The following is a 16,600-nucleotide window of genomic DNA, read 5'->3' on the forward strand; positions in this document are numbered from 1 at the left end:
CACGCACATATTTTTTTTTTCTATATTCCAAAAGTAAAAAACCGTTTTTGCCTTTTTCATTCAATATACAATTAACATCATAATAAGATAGACATTATTCGAACAATAAAAATAACAAGTACTATGGCGCTGCCACAAGTACACATATATGTATTTACCAAATTTTTATTTTTCATTTAATTTATTTTTCTATTTCAAGAATAAAAAGAAAAAACCGTCAATGTTATACTGTAATGAGAGTTCCCCTATTTTGTTACCATAAATAGAAAAACATAAAAACAGCGCTAACAAAAAGTATAATCGTAAAAGTCAGCAGCGTAATATTTTTGACTTTTTGCCACCACATTATTTCCTTTATGTTGACGGCTTTACGTCTAAATTTATTACTGCTGCTATTCAGTTGTGAAGTCTTGTCCACTAGTAGAGACACTCGTTCTTGCCTCTCCAAAAACTTGTCGATGTTATCATTCATTATCTGGATAACATCTTTTATTTGATCTTCGGTGGCATCTCCAATGTCACTAATGGTGTCTTGCCCATTACCACTACTAGATTGGCCATTTCCAGAGCTATTCAAGGTTTGATTGCGGTATTTCACTAGCTCTTCATGGAAACAGTCTAGTATCTGGCCTACATGCGAACTCAATAATTCGTTCGTGGCGTTGGAGTCATAGTCCTGTAGCCCACTCAGTACTCTGATGGGCAAGATCTTGGGTATATCCACTAGCGTGAAGCAAACATACACAGTTTTCGGGTCGTGGTCGTCCGTGGAGTAGAAACAGTCAAACCCGTCAATGAGGTTCATTGACACTTTCGTGACTTTGTTGCCCTTGATGGCGACCACCTTGGGCAACACCATGTCCATGATCAAATTATGAAAGATAACCGGTGTTATCTGTTCGTTTGCTGAAGGTATCGTACCGTAGTTTTCATTCTTATGGAACGGCTGGAAACAACTAGAGATTGTTTCACCATTCTGGATCACTTCCACGTAACTTACTAAGAGTAGCCGCAAAATCAAGCAAAGAAATTCGTTAGTCCCGAGAACATAGGAAATGTAAAGCAAAAGAAGAAACTGTAGGGAATGCTTATGATATTCACTCAATCCCTTTTTTTCTCATTTATCGATTACATTGAAATGTTTATACGTACCATTAAAGCGTTTCATTTGGTAAAAAGCTTAAAAACACAATTCAGTGATGGTTGAGCAACTCCTCCTTTTACTCCCCGTTATTCAACACTTGCTGATTACCTATGTGCTAGTTAGCCCCATAGAGGCTTTTTTCGTCACTATTGTGCCCCAAATTATCTTTTTTGTTAAGCTCGTTAAGACGGAAAGGCGCGCATTACCCGGGAACAGAATGCCAATGAGTTCTTTTAAGGTTATGTAATGTGATGATGGAATATATATTATTTATTTTTGAAAAAAATGCAAAATGAGAAGGGTAGAAGGGCGGTATCGATCACACAAACCTGGCGTCGCACCAGCCCTTTACGACATACTGGATATCTCTTGTGGGTGCAGTAGTCTTGTTTGAGACTTTACCCAAGCTTAGTTTCCCGCATGGTTTGAGCATTGTACCGCGATTGTTGAACCAAGGTTTGACGTCCGAGTGCACGCGAACCAAAGAGCTCTTTGGGTCCATCGTTCCGGGTTCGTTTGCGGGTTCGTGGTCCGGCGCTGGCGGCACCGTGGACGCCGTTGCGATGAAAGGCAGGTTCCACGGCGTGGAATCACCAAAGAGATCGTTCCTTGTTTCGTGGACCATGTCTGACCACAGTTTTTTTCTGGTGATGAGGGCAATTTTGATGTCCCGTGTGGAGACCTTGGGTTCCTTTTTTATCTCCAACGACCAGATATCGGAGTATGTGAGTTGCTTCAGCAGATGGTCGTCCACCTCCACTTCTGGTAGAATATTTTTTCTTTTGCAAGATGTTTCGATGGAATACAATTTTAAGAAGTTTGTGTTCAAACTTTTCTGTCTTATTCTTTTGTTCGGTAGAAGCAGGTCGTTAGGAGCAGCCGCGTCCTTGGTCTCGGAAGATGGCGTGGTGGAAGGCCACTGTTCCAGTTCAACCAGGTCGTTCTCGTATATCATGTTTTCTGTGGTGGACTTGCTCTTGCTCTTCCTTCTCGAGGCGCCGCCCGTTTTGTTGACAATCTGGAAGTCCACAGAGGTTGGTCGAGGTTTTGCACTCGCATCGGACAGCGACGGTACCGGCGACAGATCAGACAACGGTTGCGAATGTCTTTCGTATACGGGTGGGAACAGGTCTACCAGATCCTTAACCTCCCAGTCATCGAACAGGTCAAGGTCCTTCATGTTTAGTATTTTTATCTTGGGCGCCTCCGCCTCGATCTGGTTTTCGTCGTCGATGGCGGGGGTCTGCGCATCGGCAGCCTCTGCAATGTTATCTGTCAAGGGATGGTCTTTGGACGAGCCCAAAGAAGAACAGTCACTTTGCGTCTCCTCCGAAAACTTCCTCTTAATGCTCTGTGTCAAGAGGTTCTCATGTATCGGACAATCGCCCGATACTGTCTTTACAGAATTTGATTTCTTGACCTGCGACAAAACCGAACTTAAAGACGGGGTCATGAAAGATGAGCGATTTTCGTTTGACATTTCGGAATCGACTCGAGCCTTCAGTATTCTGGTCCGCTTAAAGCTCTTCCTCTTGGTGGGTACATTGCTACTTCGAGAACCCGCTGGCCCATCGAGTGGTGCTCCAGCAGAAGAACAGAAGTAGCTCTGGTCGCTTACTGTTCTTGTACTCGCGATCGTCTTGTTCAAGCTGGCAGTGGCCAGCTTGTTGTTCTTCTTGTTGGTAGCAGTGGCGTAGAACGACTTAGGATAAAAGACCTTCGAGGAGTCGTTCCATGAATGCAATGCGCTGTCATTGCGCATGCTTCCGATGAGGCGGTGTTCATGACCATGCATTACTGAATGATTTGTCTCCACGTTCAGCAGCATTGTGTGTGTATTCAGTGCGATGTGTCTTGTGTGTTGTATCTCTTCAAAAGTAACTAAAGAACAGGAAAATCTGCCATCAAGTAGTTGCGAAGAAAGCTGTTTCCCATTCGCTGTCCCAATCCCACTCGTTTGGCGTTCTCGCCATCCCACTTTTATCTCATTGGCTTTTTAGCACAATAAGGCGACTTTAGTACATTTGCCGCGCTTTCAAGGATGACAAAGATAAAAACCGGATAAAAAGGCAAAAAAAGTGCCGTTCAACCCTATCCGCGGCCGTTTCACGAGCCCTGACTATTTCTGTCCTAAGCCCTGTATGTTTGCGGTTACCCGGTAGTCACGTGCCTTGGGTTCTAGGGTTGCACGGCTGCGCAAAAATGGAAGCAAGAAAAAAAGAAAAGAGGTAAAGTTATACACTGTGTATGGTTCGTTTTTTTTTCTATATATGGGTTTAGTTGGTGGGTGGGTATTGGAAGTGAAAGTTTTGTTGTTGGGACTGTTGTTGCGGAGGTTGTGGTTGCGGTAGTGGTTGTGGTTGTGGTTGTGGTTGCTGTGGTAGTTGTGGTTGTGGGATAGTCTTGCCCCCCATTTGCTGTTGGTATGCGATTACAGGGCGAGCAGCATTGGTGTTCAGTCCTGGAATGGTGCCAAGGTTCGGTGTTCCGTATGCGGAGATGCCTGGCAGTGGGCCGCTTGTCATGTGGGGGAACGCGGTGCTGAATGCAGGAGGTGACATGGACTGGGTCAGTTCCCTTTGTTTGGCGAGTTGTTCGAGTCTTTTCTTTTCCTCCTTCATTTTTTTCCTTCTTTCCCGGTCTTCTTGCTGTTTTCTTTGCTTAGCCCTGATTATTTTCAACTCAGGCACGAAAATGTTACGCAGCTCAAGTTCCAGGTCTTTCATGCACCAACCACAGATGAAAGTGGAGCATTCTCCCAGAGGTTTGCGCTTATCGGTGGGTCTCGTGGACTTGGAACTGGGTTCGGGCGTGGATTGGGGTCGGCGCGAGGACCTTCTGTTGCCATGTGAGTTGCCCATTATGATGACGCCAAAATCGCGTTGCGACAGCATGTGCTGTGGGGGCTTCGTGGTCAAGGATATCAGCTCGGTGATCTTTGGTGGTTGGCATTCCCAGTGCTGCCATCTGTAACACTGATCGCAACATACCAATGGGTGATTATTGAACAAGTCCGTCTCCGAATCCTCCGTGATTACCATGGGCGCCAACTCTGGTTCGCCGGGGCATTGGAAAACGGAATCTTGGCTGTCCGGCTCTTGCTGTGACGTGAATATCCCATAGTTGGCCAGTTCGTCCAACTCCTCCTTGGTTATGCAATAATCGGAGGGCAACTCAGGAACATCGGCGGTGGACAGCAAGCCAAGGCTTTCAGGAGTCGGTTGCTCCAGGGGGATGATACTCGACTGAAAGTTGGGCCCGTGATCAAGAACTTCGTTATCGATTTCATTCAGTGGGTTGTTTTCGTCCTTCCCCAAAAATGGTTCGAGAGATGGAGTGCCGGAGCCACTTCTGTCCGTGAGCTCGTTACGCTTGGTCAGTTTTGCGTCTCTGTAATCCTGGTCGTATAATTGCCACAACTGACCCCATAGTAGGTCCTTGAGCTTCTTGATTTCCTTCGACACCAGCTTGTTCCTGTGTCTGATAAACTGTTCTCTTTCATCCAATTTTTCAAACCATTCACTTTCCAAATCCTTTTTCTTGCTCTCCTCTTCTTTGGCCACCAGCCTCGAAGATCTTTTCCTTCTTGTCATCAGCTCAGCAATGGCTCTCTCCTTTTCTCGGTTGGTCAAGATCTTGGCTGAATACAATCTATGCTCTGCGAATGTCGGTATCAAACTCGTTATAAACTCGTCAATTAACTTCGAGTCCCTGTTCTGTGACCAGTATTCCAACATGGACTCCCAACCAGTGGTGACCACTTTATAATCGACAGTGATAGATTGCAGGTATGCGTCAATGTCGTGAGAGTACTCCAGATGGATCAGTTCCACGGAATCCGGCATCTTGGGGTCCATTTCTTTTATTGTACAGTTCTGTAGCTTTATCGGGATATTCAGAGTCTGAGAGACTTGAGAAGAGGGGTCTTCTTTGACTCTGTGCATAGTTTTCTCAACAAGAACACCAACATTGGGCAAGGCAAACAGACTTCGCGTCCCCCCCTCTTCATTGTCGTCATCTAGTATAATTTCGTTGAATGTGAACAAATGCAAGTTATTCACTAAATAGTTCTTGAAGAACATATTCTTCACTTCAACTAACTTTATAATGCCGTAAAGAATTTCAAACTGACGCGCAATGTCCAGCTCCAGAAATGGGGAGGTAGTAACCAGATCTGAAAATGCGCTGGAATTTTCGAAATGATGATTAACAATAACATTCCAATCTCTCAATTGTCCGCTCTTATTGCCTGCCAATTGGTGTAATAATTGCAATCTAATCTGATCATACAAATTCTGCGAAGCACCATCGACGTCTACTTCATCGTTGTAATAGTTTGAGTCCTTTCCATCAATCTTCGAAAAGACATCCGTCACGAAAACGCCTTCGTCGAACTTTATACTCTTCCATAAGCACTTGGTAGAACCACCACCGTCTTGCTCTACAGTGTATGACGTGGTAGTGTAAGATTCACAGACATTAGAGAGCCAAGCCACCACGTACTGGAAATGCCATTGTTGCGCCAAGCTCGCAGCCTTCTCGTGTAGCAATCCTGAATGCGGCAGTTGGTGCTTGCTCAATTGAGCCAGTACATCGTCAGAGACGTAATCATGCCATTCTTCRCCATTCGAGTCCGCAGCACCCATGGGCTCACTCACCTCGGTGTTTCTTGTGCCTCTAGTCCTCTTCGATCTTATCATATCCTGATTCACGCCTTTCTGATTCTATGCTAACCACTCTGTGCACTTGATTAATCAAATCAAGTGATCTGGGTCCTTAATCGTGACACAATTGAACAAATAAACACTACTGGGAAGAAAAATCACGTGTCACCTGCGACGATATCTATGCCGTGCGTGGTGATAGCGGTAATATGGCCTTGTAGCGAAAATAAAAAAATTTGGAAAAGGAAAAGAAGAGCTTAAGTGGACGACAAAGCCTCGGTTTGCCACCGCCCAACTAGAGAGCACAGCACGCTATTGACCTAAATTTACAGTCAAGGACGGTCCACGGAGGGGTTACTACAAGTTACACTGCATTACACGACATTCAGTGGGGTTCCAGGGCGCGAACAGGATTAGTTTTAAAAGGAAACACTAATTAACACATTTCTAGGGTTTACTGTGCTATTTATAGTGTGGCTCAATTATTTAAATATTCTACTATGCCCGATCCAAACACAGCCGATTATTTGGTGAACCCGAATTTCAAGACGAGTAACAGGGACTCCGTATCACCAGCACCCGAAGCTTTCAATGGTACACGAATTGCCGCACCGGCTACGTTACGCATGATGGGCAAACAGTCCGGATCAAAACATGACCAGCAACAACCGCCATTGATGCCTCCTGCGGATATCAAACAGACTAATGGACAAGCAGATCAAAGACAAAGCGACGCAGCCGTTTCTGTCGGCAGTAATAACAATAGTACGAATGGGAACATGGAGTTCAGGCAATTCCATAGAAAGTCTCTGGGAGACTGGCAGTTTTTAGAAACCGTCGGCGCAGGCTCTATGGGGAAAGTCAAATTAGTCAAGCACTGTCAAACAAAAGAAGTTTGTGTAATAAAGATTGTCAATAGGGCTTCCAAGGCTTATTTGCACAAACAACACTCTTTACCTCCACCAAAAAATGAAAATGAACTATTGGAAAGACAAAAAAGACTGGAAAAGGAAATTGCTAGGGACAAGAGAACCGTTAGAGAAGCCTCCTTGGGCCAAATTCTCTATCATCCTCACATATGTCGTTTATTTGAAATGTGTACCATGTCGAACCATTTTTACATGCTTTTTGAGTACGTTTCCGGTGGGCAACTGTTGGACTATATTATCCAACATGGTTCATTAAAGGAGCATCATGCGAGGAAGTTCGCAAGAGGTATTGCTAGCGCCTTGCAATACTTACATGCTAATAATATCGTTCACAGAGATTTGAAAATTGAAAACATCATGATTTCTAATTCGGGTGAAATCAAAATCATTGATTTTGGCCTTTCCAATATTTTTGACTCCAAAAAAAAATTGCATACGTTTTGTGGTTCATTATACTTTGCGGCACCGGAATTATTAAAGGCACAACCTTATACGGGACCGGAGGTGGATATCTGGTCATTCGGTATAGTTCTTTATGTTTTGGTCTGTGGTAAAGTACCCTTTGATGATGAAAACTCAAGCATACTACATGAAAAGATCAAAAAGGGTAAGGTGGATTACCCATCCCATTTATCCATCGATGCCGTTTCTTTACTGACTAGGATGATCGTTGTGGATCCGTTAAAAAGGGCAACTTTAAAAAATGTCACTGACCACCCATGGATGAATAGAGGTTACGATTTTAAGACTCCATCATATGTTCCTAATCGTGTTCCATTAACACCGGAAATGATAGACAGCCAAGTCTTGAAAGAAATGCACCGTTTGGAGTTTATTGACGATATTGAGGATGCAAGAAGATCGTTGAATCAACTGATCACTGAAAGAGAATACATCCAATTTTCACAGGAGTATTGGAACAGATTATCCAACTCCAAAGGATTGAGTTCAAGCTTAAACAACAATCATTTGAATTCCACTGCAAACCAAAATCCAATTCAAACTCAGCTTTCAAACAGCCAATTGACAAATGCTACTCACGAACAAGATAATAGTTTTGATGATCCCACTTCAGCATATCATCCATTATTATCAATTTACCATTTGGTATCGGAAATGGTTGCACGTAAAATAGCTAAGTTACAAAGAAGACAAGCGTTGGCACTGCAAGCGCAGTCACAACAAAGGCAGCAGCACCAATCAGTATCTAATAGCAAAGCTGCTTTGACGAATACGTCACCTGCGGTTATGAATAAACTGAGAAGTACACAAAAGGAATCACTTTCTAATACTGGTATTTTCCAAGTACCTGCAACCCCCTCACCAGGAACGTCAAATAACTCTAATTCACCAAAGAAACCCCCATTACGTGTTATGGTTCCTCCCAAATTAACAGTACCTGAACAAGCGCATACTTCGCCAACATCTAGAAAGAGTTCGGATATTCATACCGAATTAGCTGGTGTCTTAAACTCTAGTCCCGGTCCTAGATCTGTGGAGTATCAACAATGTTCGGCGTCACCAGCTTCAGTTGAAGCCCAAGAGAAAAATCTAATCGGTGGAATCTTTAGAAAATTATCTCAAAGTGGGCAGTCCCATCAGCAGAGGCAACAAGAACCACTTTCCGAAAGACAACCACCAACTTATATGCCGAAATCAAATGAAAATTCTATGAGGGTACCGAAAAGTCATACTCGTACTATATCAGATTATATTCCAAGTGTTAGGAGGAACCCTTCCTATATGACAAACTCTGTTGATACAAAGGAGCGCAATACTGTTAAAAGTACCGTTATAATACCTCCGGCAAGGTCTGCATCACAAAAGCAAAGCAGCAATCTACCTGCTCTACCTCAGGACGCGGAATTGATTGTACAAAAACAACGACAAAAAGTCCTAAAAGAAAATCTCGATGAATTGCAAATCAGTGACAATAACAATAACAGCAACGTGAACACTGCAAATATCGAAACAAATACCGACAACGGTGACCATTATTTATCTGTTCCAAATAACCGTAAATTGCATCCTAGTGCAAGAGCCAAATCAGTGGGGCATGCTCGTCATGAATCTTTGAAATTCACAAGACCACCTATCCCAGCTGCTCTTCCGCCATCGGATATGACTAATGATAATGGATTCTTGGGAGAGGCAAATAATGAGAGGTACAATCCTGGAAATAGAAACTTTTTGGCCGTACCAGAAAACTCTATGGTGCATAACGATAATAAAATTGATGATGTCAGCAACGGGCCCTTTCCTATCTATGTCCAAGAATTCACTGAAAAGCAAATCTTGGAAGAAGCATCAAGGGCTCCTCCTGGATCCATGCCATCTATTGATTATCCAAAATCAATGTTTTTGAAAGGGTTTTTTTCAGTACAAACCACCTCCTCTAAACCGTTACCTATCGTTCGTCATAACATCATATCTGTTTTAACAAGAATGAAAATTGAATTCAAAGAAGTCAAAGGAGGGTTTATATGTGTCCAACAAAGGCCACCTATTGCGACTTCGGTAGTACCTGCAATAACAACTAGTGATGTGGGCTATGATTCTGGAAAATCAGTGAATCTCCAAACCAGTTTAGACAACCAATTATCAAGCAGTTACCATAGTTCAACATCCACAGCATCAAGAAGTAGCTCGATAAGGCGCCAAGGCTCTTATAAAAGGGGACAGAGTGGTATACCATTGACGCCTCTCGCAGGTAGTACGCATCAAAGGAACTCATCCATCCCTATGTCTCCAATTTCTGGAAGTCAAAGCAACGGTATATCTGAAGAGCTCTCATCCGCATCATTGGAGTATATTCAACAGCAGGATGATATCTTAACGACGTCAAGAGTCCAAAATATAAATGACATAAATGGTCAATTCGAGCAAAACAACGTTTACGATAATAAAGAAAGGCCTCCAATTAGATTTGAAATTCACATCGTGAAAGTGCGTATTGTTGGGTTGGCAGGTGTGCATTTCAAAAAGGTTTCTGGTAATACCTGGTTGTATAAGGAACTAGCATCGTACATCTTGAAGGAATTAAATCTATAGATATTGTGTGTTTTAAATATTTTTAGCGCACGTTCTTTGTCTTCTTGACATTTATTTTGTACATTTATATTGTTATTAAGTATTTATCGATCCTGAGTCCCACTCGTTCTTTACTTTTTTCTGTATGAGGATATTTGAATGTCTGCGTAAATCTGTAACAATGATGATAAGGATGATGATAAAATACAACAGCTACAGAATTTTAAATAAAGGCAGCGCTCACCGATTTGCGTTGACGCCCTTAAAAGATTTAACTCTTGAAAAATAGAACGATTTCTCATTCCTCAACGAACAATCAGATGCATTTCCCTCCTTATCCACAACAGTGGAACTTAGCCATTTCAACTTTTGATACCTTTTAGTGTCTTGATTCTTGATTTGAAATTCTTCAGTAAATGTATATTTTTCGTCTGACCTTGTAATCTTCAAATGACCAAAATTATAATCAAACCCAAGACTCCAATAACACGTATCACTATGTTTAGGTTTATTATCTATGGCAAAATGTTTCACGACAAAACTAGGTTCATCTGTAGTGAGTAATCTTAGACATTGGCCGTTCTCATAAAACCTCAGATATCTATAATAGGTGATCATGTGAACCGGGTTTAAAAGGGACGATGAGCCCTCTGCATTGGAACCATACCTCAGGTAATTTACCACACTAATATAAATACCTTCAAATTTGATATATGGTCTTTCCTTTAACATACAGATATCATCCCCTTGCCACATTTCTTGTTCAAACATACTTACGTTGCTTATCCCATTAAGGTCCATTGCCATTTGATCATACTTCTGTTTGGGATATATGTACTTCGCAAAGGTTTTGAAAGGCATAGAGTCATGGAAGCAAAGTCTATTGAAAGTGGAACAACTCATCGACAAATTTACCCATGATTCACCGGACATCAACACAACCTTTTTGATAATTCTCAGTAAAATATCATTGGGCAGCATTTCCAAAATCCAACAGGGGGGGAGTTCGACATCGTCAGTAGCACGAGCACTGTCTTTATCTGCTGTGTCCTGGACATTTGAGCTTTCAGAAAGAACGGATAATTCCGACAATTTTTTGTGCAATGACCACTCATCGTGCAATTTTTTCCTATAAATTCTTTCTACGTTGTCATGGATCTTCAATGCACTTCTATAAAAGTTTATGGCATCTGACATCGACCCATCTTTTTCTTTCAATACACCCTTTTCCCAAATACTAACAGCTTCTCTAGCCCTGGGGTCCTTCTCGTAATCCACAGTCATTAGCTTGATGAATTTATGATATGGGGATACATGTGTCGTCACCAAAAGCAATGCGGTATCCTTCCTTTTCCCTTACGTTCGTTCGCTGACCAGTTCGTGTGATGATTTTACATATATATATATAATTAAGTTTGCTATTTCGTAGGCTCTTAAAAGCGCCGAAAAAGATAGAGAAGGGGAAGAGATAAAGAAGTTCTAAACAAAAGTTACTTGTACACGTATATAAAGATATCTACTCTTGCGAATGTACATTTCGTTAAATCATTATTTGGTGACACCGTCGTTGGTGTTCCCACCGATTAACATATCAATTTCATTCAGTAAGGTGAAGTCAAAATTATATTCTAATGCAAAATCATTACCGTGAGATAAGGTACCCAATAAATCCATTGTTTCAGAATTATGCAAAGTGTCTTCGGAGTTTTCAATGAATTTTCTGGCGAGTTCATAGTTCAATGTAGGTGCGTCTAAGAAGTTCAAAAAGTCTTGTTTTCTGTCCTTCTTAATCAGGTTCGACTTCATGCATTGGATGGCTAAAATCGCAGAATAAATCATGTAAATCGTAGCTTTCTCAAAAGTCTTGAACTTATTTTTCCAAACTTTCAAGAGGTAGTACAATTCATCAACATATCCTTCCACTAATTCTCTACTCTGTTCGATTTCGTATATGAAAGGTTTGTTATAGGATATCAATACGATATAGTAATGAAACCAAACATAAGCAATGGTGGGATTGAAATCAGACATTCCCATTAATGATCTCTTGGTCCATTGCAGTTCAATTGGTAAATCCCTTCTCCAATTGTAAACTTCGAGGTTGAATTTAGATAAGTACTCGCTTCTCTGAAGTAAAGTTTCGTTGGGACTGAAAATCTTGGATGCAAAAATTTCAGTTATTCTTGACAGCACAATCAGTTTTTTCAAAGGGTTTGCTGTAGACAATATAACTTTTGGATCATATATATACTCTTCGATACCAGTCTCGATTTCAGGCAATTCATCTGTTTCTGGAACAGTAGAATTGGACAAACGTAGAGAAGTTGATCTTCCAAATAAAATGGCTATCAAATGATCTGCGATGTAACAGCCCCAATATATTCTACTTCTCACTTCAAAATCCATTATTGATAATTCATCCTCATAAACATTGCTCCATGCTTCTGGATTCAAATGCAGGCCGATTTCATGAGCAATCCTAAATGCTAACCCAGAAAGATACCAAGCCATGGGGTTTTCACCGCCTCCAATGTCGTAGAACGCCAAACATAGTAGAGTCTGGATGATTGCCAATTTGGAAGAAGATGAGGATTCAGCTAACGAAGAATCTTCGAGTTGAAAGATTTTTTTCAATACTATTGTCTTGGCTCTTTGATAAAATACTTCAGATTGTTGGAAAAGTTCAGTTTCCGATTTGTAAGAGATTAAAGACCCCAACGCAGCAATGGCAAATACCAATTCTTCAGAGCAATAGTAACTCTTAGTGTTTGTATCACCGAAAAAAGCACTTAGGAAAGTTTCCCTATGAATGAAAAGGTAGTGACCTGGGTACAACCACTTGAAAAACAGCGATAATGACCTCAAGATGAGCGGGCTTCTTGATAAATTTTTCAAGCTGACCTGTTGTTGCTGGTACCTCGTGCCATCTGTCTTTTTCTTTGTTATGGACAGTGAATTTGATGGATATATACTGTTTGTACCGACGGGTGGAGGACTTTCTGAGGGCAGTTTCTTGGTAAACGTATCGGATTCGTTTTCGCCGGTGCTCTCAGAGGACGTTAATGCTGGTGAAGGTGATTGACCATACTTTAAAATTTTCTCATTGGAGATATCATCACCGTCATCGTCGCCGTCGCCGTCGCCGTCGTCGTCATCTTTCAGTGGAGACAGGGAGTCGTTGGCTATAGTGGGAGTTGAAGACTTTAGCATTTGTAACTGCTCTTTTAGAGTGCTAATTTGGCTCTGTAAGGCCTCGACATACGTCGTGGAGTATCTTTTGTTTCTCAAGTCTTGTTGAGCAAATACACAATCGGTACCGAACTTGATACAGTTTGCGCAAGGCTTCTCCATGTTACATTTTCTTCTTCTACGACGACAGTTCTGACACGCCAGTTTCCTCTTTCTGGTCCCGCCATTATTGCTCTGGTCATCGGTGGCAACAGATCTTTTCAAACTGGATGGAAGAGACGGTGTCGCTGTTGCTATTAGCGGTGGAGGTGAAGGCTCCAGCACCATTCTTGCCGATGAGTTAGGGTTTTCTATTTTCGAAGGGTTTCAGTCAAGTCACTGGAGTGGACTGCCTTGTGAGTTTTGTTTTGTTTCGTTCGGAACGGTCGGAATCCCCGCTCCCATGTAAGTTGTTTATGTTTTCTATTTATGTTTTCTTGTATGTATATATATATATATGTATATTCAGTATAAAGATGGTTTTCCTTCATACGCTACGAATGAGTGGCACTATTTCGATAGGAAGGAGACTAAAGAAGAGGTGAAGTGGTGAGGGTTGTCCAGAAATAGGTTGTGACCAGCATCAGGAACCTCCATGTAGCTAGCCTTTGCCTTGTTTTTCAACATCGACTCAGTAGTCAGGTAGCCTGCGTATTTATCCATCCAGTCGTGTTCGCCGTACATGAACATGACGTGCGTTGCTGGATTCAAAAGACCGACGTTGTTTATGATTGGATCTCGCGCAATCAGGTTCCTTTCGAACAGTTGTGTGAACACCTTGATCGTTTGTGGCTGCACGCTCTGGTTCTTGCCCACAAATGAGTGCAAGAGGTAGTCTTTGTACAGTTGGTCGGGCACCTTGACGTAAGCGGTGGAGATGTAACTCGAGCACAGCTTGGAGCCTATGGGCCCCATCCACTTCAGAACGTTCAGTTGGTTTTCGAAGATGAACCGAGGAACGTTCAGCTTTCTGGTGTAGTAGCGGGAGGACGGGTCGGTCAATGTGACCGGATAGGTTGTGTTGGCGTCCCACTTGTGGGTGATGGCGTGTATGCTGTTTTCTACGCCGAGGGGAGATATGAGGCACAGTTTGTCGATGGATTTTGGGTATTTGAGGGCGTACTTGAACGAGATGTACCCGCCAAAGGAATGGCCCACCACGTTGATCTTGCGCAGATTATTGTCCTTCCGCCACTGCTCTATGCTGTCGACGAAGTAGTTCTCGTACTGCTCCAGGTGTGACTTGATCTCCTCGGCGGGGGGGCGTTTATCCAGCACGGGGGTCACCATGTCGTCCTCTATATGCTTGAACCTAAGCGACTTGATCTTCTTCACATTCTCCACCTGGAGAGCAGGTGCCTCTGAGGCACCGTTAGCGGGCAGATCGATAGCATACAGGTCCTTGATGTTGTCGGAGAGGTTCTCAAACGTCCTGTAAAACGCCATCGACGAGGCGGCATACCCATGGATCAGCACCGTGGGCGTGGTAACCTTACTGGCACGACTGTTGTGGAAGTGCCACTGGTTGATCCCGCCAGGGGTCATCGTGTTGTTCACAGACCCGTTCACGTTGGTGCTGTCCATGATCTGCTGTTGCAGCACCTTCAAGCCATGCACATTGGCACAAACCTTAGCGTCTGCAGTGGTGGTTTCCTTCTCAGTCTTGCTGCACCATTTAAAAGTGTTAGTCCACATTCTATAAAAAAAGAGCTACGTCTACGTGCGTGTGTATATATGTACGTATGTATATGCGGAGTGCTTGCCAGCTCAGTCCCCATGATGCGTGTATGACCTTTATATATATTGGCACCACAAGAACCATCAACATCAACAACGGAGATACCTTCTCCTCCACGGATTTAAACTCGTTGAGCAGCGCTCCGTGGAAACACAAACCATCGCCAACAAGGACCAACAAGCCAAAACACCCAAGCAAGACGCACGAAACCGCGCCCCGTTTGGACCACAAAGGCCCATTTAACGGCCGGCCGCCACAAGCAAGATCGCCACCGCAACCATATCATAGCACAGCACAGCATAGCAAGAGATGGCGGATATCGAGGACACATCGGTTGTCCTGCAAGGCCTTGGCACGATCAGCAGCCTAGAGGGTCTGGAGGACGATGGGTACCTCAGCGACGAGGACACATCGCTGAGCAACGAGCTGGCGGATGCGCAACGGCAGTGGGAGGAGTCGCTGCAACAGTTGAGCAAGCTGCTCAACTGGGTGCTGCTGCCCCTGCTGGGCAAGTACATGGGCAGGAGGATGGCCAAGACGCTTTGGAGCCGGTTCATCGAGCACTTTATATAAGTATGTAGTGAATGTATGCGCATGTAGCAGTTATAACAGATAGTCGGATCTTTTGCACACCCGCTGTTTTATCYCCGATAGCACAGGGCCATTGTATGGTCGTTTAACGAACGAGCGACATCTTGGGCAAGGCACCTATTTAAAAGAGATGCGACAAGAAACAAGCATCTGGCAGTCATGTCGAAAAAGCAGTGAAGGAAAAAGCGAAAGAGTACGATGAACAGGAAAGTGGCAGTCGTGACGGGGACGAACAGTAACCTCGGTCTTAACATCGTGTTCCGGCTTATCGAGACCGAAGACGCTAATGTCAGGTTGACCATCGTGGTCACGTCGAGGACGTTGCCTCGAGTGAAAGAGGTCATCGAGCAGATCAAGGACTTCTACAAGAACAAGTCAAAGCGGGTTAATGACTTGGAGATAGATTTCGACTATCTGTTGGTGGACTTCACCAACATGGTGAGCGTCTTGAACGCGTACTACGACATTAACAAGAAGTACGATGCGATAAACTACCTCTTTGTTAACGCAGCACAGGGCATCTTCGATGGTATCGACTGGGTCGGCGCGGTGAAGGAGGTCATGACCAGCCCATTAGAGGCAGTGACGAATCCGACGTACAAGATCCAGCTGGTGGGTGTCAAGTCCAAGGATGACATGGGTCTTATTTTCCAGGCCAATGTGTTTGGTCCGTACTACTTCATCACCAAGATCTTGCCTCAGTTGACCAAGGGCAAAGCGTACATTGTTTGGGTGTCCAGTATCATGTCCGATCCCAAATATCTCTCGTTAAACGACATCGAGCTAGTGAAGACGAATGCGTCGTACGAAGGGTCCAAGCGATTAGTTGACCTGCTGCATTTGGCCACCTACAAGGACTTGAAAAAGCTGGGAATAAACCAGTACGTGGTCCAGCCCGGTATTTTCACGAGTCAGTCCTTTTCCAAGTACCTAAATTTTTTCACCTATTTTGGCATGTTGCTCCTGTTCTATTTTGCCAGATGGGCCGGATCTCCATGGCATAACATCGACGGGTATAAAGCTGCAAATGCACCCGTGTACGTGACTAGGTTGGCCAACCCCAATTTCGAAAAGCAGGACATCAAGTACGGTTCTGCCACTTCATGGGACGGTATGCCATACATCAAGACCCAGGAAATAGACCCTACCAATATGTCAGACGTTTTCGCTTATCTACAGAAGAAAAAGTTGGAATGGGACGAGAAACTGAAAGACCAAATCACAGAAACTAGAATCCCCATTTAAAATGACACAATTCCCGTGTATATATACATAT

At 43.3% G+C, this 16,600-nt stretch overlaps 8 protein-coding genes across 8 annotated transcripts; 3 read left to right on the plus strand and 5 right to left on the minus strand.

Annotated features, from left to right (window-relative positions):
- Positions 1–253: 253 nt before the first annotated feature.
- On the minus strand, positions 254–865 carry NYV1 (Nyv1p; the record flags this gene model as incomplete). The annotated part of the gene is made up of 1 exon (XM_018366684.1): positions 254–865. One exon carries the CDS (start codon positions 863–865, stop codon positions 254–256), a length of 612 nt encoding a protein of 203 aa, XP_018220523.1.
- A 598-nt stretch (positions 866–1,463) lies between these two features.
- Positions 1,464–2,972, minus strand: GIS3 (Gis3p; the record flags this gene model as incomplete). Its single annotated transcript, XM_018366685.1, has 1 exon — positions 1,464–2,972. The coding sequence occupies one exon, from the start codon at positions 2,970–2,972 to the stop codon at positions 1,464–1,466; it is 1,509 nt and encodes a 502-aa protein (XP_018220524.1).
- Positions 2,973–3,420: 448 nt separating this feature from the next.
- On the minus strand, positions 3,421–5,844 carry IOC2 (Ioc2p; the record flags this gene model as incomplete). Its single annotated transcript, XM_018366686.1, has 1 exon — positions 3,421–5,844. The coding sequence occupies one exon, from the start codon at positions 5,842–5,844 to the stop codon at positions 3,421–3,423; it is 2,424 nt and encodes an 807-aa protein (XP_018220525.1).
- A 464-nt stretch (positions 5,845–6,308) lies between these two features.
- KIN2 (serine/threonine protein kinase KIN2) lies at positions 6,309–9,788 on the plus strand (the record flags this gene model as incomplete). The annotated part of the gene is made up of 1 exon (XM_018366687.1): positions 6,309–9,788. One exon carries the CDS (start codon positions 6,309–6,311, stop codon positions 9,786–9,788), a length of 3,480 nt encoding a protein of 1,159 aa, XP_018220526.1.
- Positions 9,789–10,007: 219 nt separating this feature from the next.
- HRT3 (SCF ubiquitin ligase complex subunit HRT3) lies at positions 10,008–11,051 on the minus strand (the record flags this gene model as incomplete). The annotated part of the gene is made up of 1 exon (XM_018366688.1): positions 10,008–11,051. One exon carries the CDS (start codon positions 11,049–11,051, stop codon positions 10,008–10,010), a length of 1,044 nt encoding a protein of 347 aa, XP_018220527.1.
- A 264-nt stretch (positions 11,052–11,315) lies between these two features.
- Positions 11,316–13,283, minus strand: CHA4 (Cha4p; the record flags this gene model as incomplete). Its single annotated transcript, XM_018366689.1, has 1 exon — positions 11,316–13,283. One exon carries the CDS (start codon positions 13,281–13,283, stop codon positions 11,316–11,318), a length of 1,968 nt encoding a protein of 655 aa, XP_018220528.1.
- Positions 13,284–15,042: 1,759 nt separating this feature from the next.
- On the plus strand, positions 15,043–15,306 carry MIM2 (Mim2p; the record flags this gene model as incomplete). Its single annotated transcript, XM_018366690.1, has 1 exon — positions 15,043–15,306. The coding sequence occupies one exon, from the start codon at positions 15,043–15,045 to the stop codon at positions 15,304–15,306; it is 264 nt and encodes an 87-aa protein (XP_018220529.1).
- A 216-nt stretch (positions 15,307–15,522) lies between these two features.
- On the plus strand, positions 15,523–16,569 carry ERG27 (3-keto-steroid reductase; the record flags this gene model as incomplete). The annotated part of the gene is made up of 1 exon (XM_018366691.1): positions 15,523–16,569. One exon carries the CDS (start codon positions 15,523–15,525, stop codon positions 16,567–16,569), a length of 1,047 nt encoding a protein of 348 aa, XP_018220530.1.
- Between the last annotated feature and the right edge of the window lie 31 nt (positions 16,570–16,600).

This window comes from Saccharomyces eubayanus, chromosome XII (genome assembly GCF_001298625.1).
Source record: "Saccharomyces eubayanus strain FM1318 chromosome XII, whole genome shotgun sequence".
Classification (NCBI taxonomy): Eukaryota; Fungi; Ascomycota; class Saccharomycetes; order Saccharomycetales; family Saccharomycetaceae; genus Saccharomyces; species Saccharomyces eubayanus.